This window comes from Cupressus sempervirens, chromosome 5, assembly GCF_028749045.1.
Source record: "Cupressus sempervirens isolate cs-2001-9-10 chromosome 5, ASM2874904v1, whole genome shotgun sequence".
Taxonomy (NCBI): domain Eukaryota; kingdom Viridiplantae; phylum Streptophyta; class Pinopsida; order Cupressales; family Cupressaceae; genus Cupressus; species Cupressus sempervirens.
Window position 1 is genome coordinate 936,794,119 of NC_143122.1, and position 4,187 is coordinate 936,798,305.

Sequence of the window (4,187 nt, forward strand, 5' to 3'; positions counted from 1 at the left end):
CAAAGCCCATATTCTAGTTGTTGATTAGTTGGGTTGATTACAAATTATTGTATAATTATCATCAAATTAGTTACAATAAAATAAACAATTAGATGCTCCTACCTAGTAGGATCAAATACAGTTTTGCAAGGTGATAAAATTGCATATGTAGATGTATGTATGTATGTATGTATGTGAGATCCATCTCTTCTTAGCTACTCTTTCTAGGCTATTGTACCATTTCTTAAGCGCATTCCCTCTATCTAGATGTTTCGACAAAGGGAAAGATAAGTCTTTGGGAGCTATAAAATTTTATAGGTAGTAATTATAGAAACATCATGAATATCAATATCCTTGAAAATCCCAGACAAATCCTTCGTAAGGAGTTTCCAGATAGCAAGTTTGCTAGGATTCTCTACTTATAGAATTTACTCCCTTGTCCATAGATAACTGAGCTTTCATCTTGTCTTGTGATAAGATGTATTTCTTTATTTAATAATTATTATATAAAAACATAGATTATAATTCTATATTATTTTTTTAATTATTAAATGCAAGTATACCACATAGACAATTCTTACATGCAATCTTTCTTGACCCAAGTGCGTAATGAAATCTTCTAGAAGTGTTTGACATTGTGACCAAAGAGATTCTTGAATTGACATTTCTTACCCCTAGAATTCCACAATTCAGAGATTAATCGACATATTTCATTATGAATGTGCATTGCAAGTTGACAACAAGCATCAACTATTTGAAGGAGAAAAGATTATCCAAATTATAAACAACTATCTTATCAAAATTAAGATTATAAGAGCTCAAATATAAAGGAGAACATAAAGATAAATTAAGAAAGTTTAGATGTTTTTTATCACGTACAATGTCAATCAATGTGGATTAAGTGAAATGGTTGGTCAATATTTTATCCATATTCTGATTGTTGATGCCCATTTAATTTACTAGCACTGAAAACCGCTTTCCTAGCCAAAAAGAGAATCTATGTTCATTCCCTCCTTTTTTCTACCAATTTTAAGCACAATATAAAATTTTTGACAATACACTTTGAATGCTCAATTAAGATGCATCTAATTTGCCCCCAAATAAGAAGCCCCATTAGATAATTTGTTGCCTAATAAGCTAAGACAAAGTTTTGACAATGTAGGAACAAATGATATTTTCAATAATGTGGAAAAATTAAGTTGATTTTTATTTGGTTTTCGCTAATACAAACTTTTATTTCAAATCTATGTTTTTTTTCTTCCAAATGTCATGACTTCTAACGAGATAATCTAGCTGAAATATCGTATAGAAATCATAGAATATATCTATTTTTATAAGGGTGAATTTATTCAGCTTTTTAAAGAGTATTTGTACTTAATGATTGCTTTCTTTTGCAATGGGGTTTGAAATATGTTTACTTGTTTGCGCCCCTTAATTATAACTATGTTTTCTATGTGCTCAAGAAATATGAGTTTTTGAAATTCCAATTTAACTTCAATTAGATTCAGGAAAATTAGCTAAGATAGGGTATTAACAATGTAGGAACATGTTGGAAAACTAAGTGGACTATGTTATTATTTGTTCTATGTTTGCCAGTAAATTTAACTAGAATGTCTGGATCTAGCAGACTTGGTATTTTATACCTATCTTATTAAAGATTTAAAAGAATTGTAGATAAATAACTTGATTTAAATTTTGTGGATTTTGAATTGTATTGGCACACTCTCCCTACAAGGGTCCCAAGTTTTTACTATTGTTATTAATTTGGTCTATTTTTTTATTAGGTAAGTTGATTACAAATTCCTGTAGAACTGTCATTAGATTAGGTACAATAAAATGAACAATTAGTTGTTCCCAGCTAGCAAGATCAAATATAGTTTTCCAAGGTGATAAAATTACATATGTAGATGCATCACTTGAATGCCAGACATGAAGCACATCCCCCAATTTGTAACAAATGGTTGGATATAAAGGCTCCATACATTGGCCCAACAATGGAAGCCAAGGATATAACCATACATGTATTGGTATGCTCTCTCTGCGAGGATCCCAAGGATCTAATGTCGTTGTTAATTTGGGCATCACTATATGATCCAAAATGTAATGAAGTACTGAAGCTGGTAGTAACTTCTCCTATGTCTCTATTTACCATCATAAATAGAGAAATAATGGTGATTGAGAGTGGAGGGAGCAGTGTTTTTCAAAATTTGAATTTAGGTAAGGGCAGGATTTTGTAGGAATGTCGAGATCATATCCCTGGTCTGGAACATGGGTCGCAGGCAAGGTACGAACAAGCATCTTCTGGCACTGGGGACCAATCAGAGATCATGGATGAGGACCCAGTTATCCCCCCCAAGGAGGTGGTCAAGATTCCTCTGCTTCCCAAAGCAAACTTGCCAACAAAATGGTCTTCTTTATTCGGGGTCAAACCTTCAAGTAAGTCATCTTTCCCGTCGATTAATATTATTCCAAAATTTGAGAAAGGTACCTGTGTTATTGCCATCCCAAACAAAATTGTGGATCACAACATTCAATCCATGGCCTCCACTCTGATCGAAAAATTTATGGGGCCAAGACCTAACATAGACGATTAAAGGTCCTTCATCAAGAAGAATTGGGCTCTGAAAGGTCATGTCTCAATCACGACAATGGCGAAGGGTTTCTTGTCTTTTTCTTTTTCATGCATGGAAGATCTATCCAACATCCTCCACGAGGGACAGTGGGGTATTGGTCGCTCCACCCTAGTGCTCCAGAAGTGGACCTCCAATCTGAACTTGAATGATGCTTTTTTTGTCCAAGCCCCTATCTGGGTTAGATTACTCGAGTTGCCTTTAGAGTTTTGGAACGAAGATGTTTTTGTGGGGCTTGCAAGGACTTTTGGTGAACTCCTATCTATGGATCCGATCACTGCCTCTAAGAAACACCTCAACTATACTTGCATCTATATTGGAGTCAAGGAAGGCACAGACATACCTGCGTCTGTGGCCTTTCACTCTAAACTTGGAGTGCACATTCAGAAATTGGTTTATGAAACGATTCCTTTCGCCTGCTTTCTTTGCCTGAAGGCAGGTCACAAGGCCAACTAGTTGTATACACTAATCTAATATGCTAGAAATACTAATTCAATAAAAGCATTTACACATTAAACTAACATAACATATAAGAGAGACAAAGAGAAGACAAACTCAAATGAGAATGTGAGCCATGGATAAGCTCTCTCAATGAGATTTGTTCTCTTGTTTTTGAGATGGTGTCTATGTATAGATTGGGGATGTATGCTCAAATGCTCAAAATGGCTTCAATGGAGATGGTTAATGGAAAATTGGTAGCTTTGTGAGCTCTCAATTTGGCATTATAAGGTTAAGATTGATGACTTTGGTTCTCAAAATAACATGTTAACTTTAGCTTAGAGATTGTTGTTGAAATGGCTTGGGAGGGGATTCAATTTATAGGCCAAGGGGTAGAGGGACGGAGGGCTTAGATGCAAGGATGGAGAGATGGTTAAGGAGGGCTAAGATGCACTCAAAGGGGAGCACATGGATTGTGCTTGTTTAGCACCAATGGGAAGGTGACACTTGTCACAAGGAGGATGAGTGTGAGAGGGTAGGGTAAAGGGTTGGTTAAAGGCATGATGAGTGGGGTTGAGTATGTAAGAGAGATGTAAGAGGAATGAGTGTGGAAGAGGGAAGAGTGTGGAAGATGGATGTAAGAGTCATGAGTGGGCTTGTAAGAGTCTTTTATGGTTTGTAAGAGCACTCATGACTTGGTGGTTGGGATTTTTGAGGGGGGACTTTGGTTTGGTTTAGGAAAGTCTTAAACTTGTTTAGGGAATGTGACAACATTAGGGGGTGGATTAGGCTTGGGTTTAGGATTAGATTAGGGATGTTAGAGATGTGCAAGTGCATGGCATTAATGAGGGTGGGTGAGTTAGTGGCTAAGCTTGGTTAGTATGGGTGGATGGGGTGGATTAGGCTAAATGGAAGATTAGGGATAGGTTAGGGGTTTTTGGATTTGAGGATTTTATTTATCAAATAGATTTATTTAATAAATGGGGATTTTTGGAATTAGATAGAAGAATAGGATTTAATTGATAAATAATAGGTTATTTGATTTATCAATTAGGACTATAGATGATTAATTAAATTAATCAGCTAGGGATGGCAAAGGATTAATTAAATAAGAATTTAATTAATGATGCCTTTAGAGAT

General features: G+C 35.4%; 1 protein-coding gene across 1 annotated transcript; it reads left to right on the plus strand.

The window, feature by feature from the left end:
- Window positions 1-2,627: 2,627 nt before the first annotated feature.
- On the plus strand, window positions 2,628-3,065 carry LOC149559028 (uncharacterized). Its single transcript, XM_089831211.1, has one exon. The coding sequence runs from the start codon at window positions 2,628-2,630 to the stop codon at window positions 3,063-3,065; it is 438 nt and encodes a 145-aa protein (XP_089687337.1).
- Window positions 3,066-4,187: the final 1,122 nt, after the last annotated feature.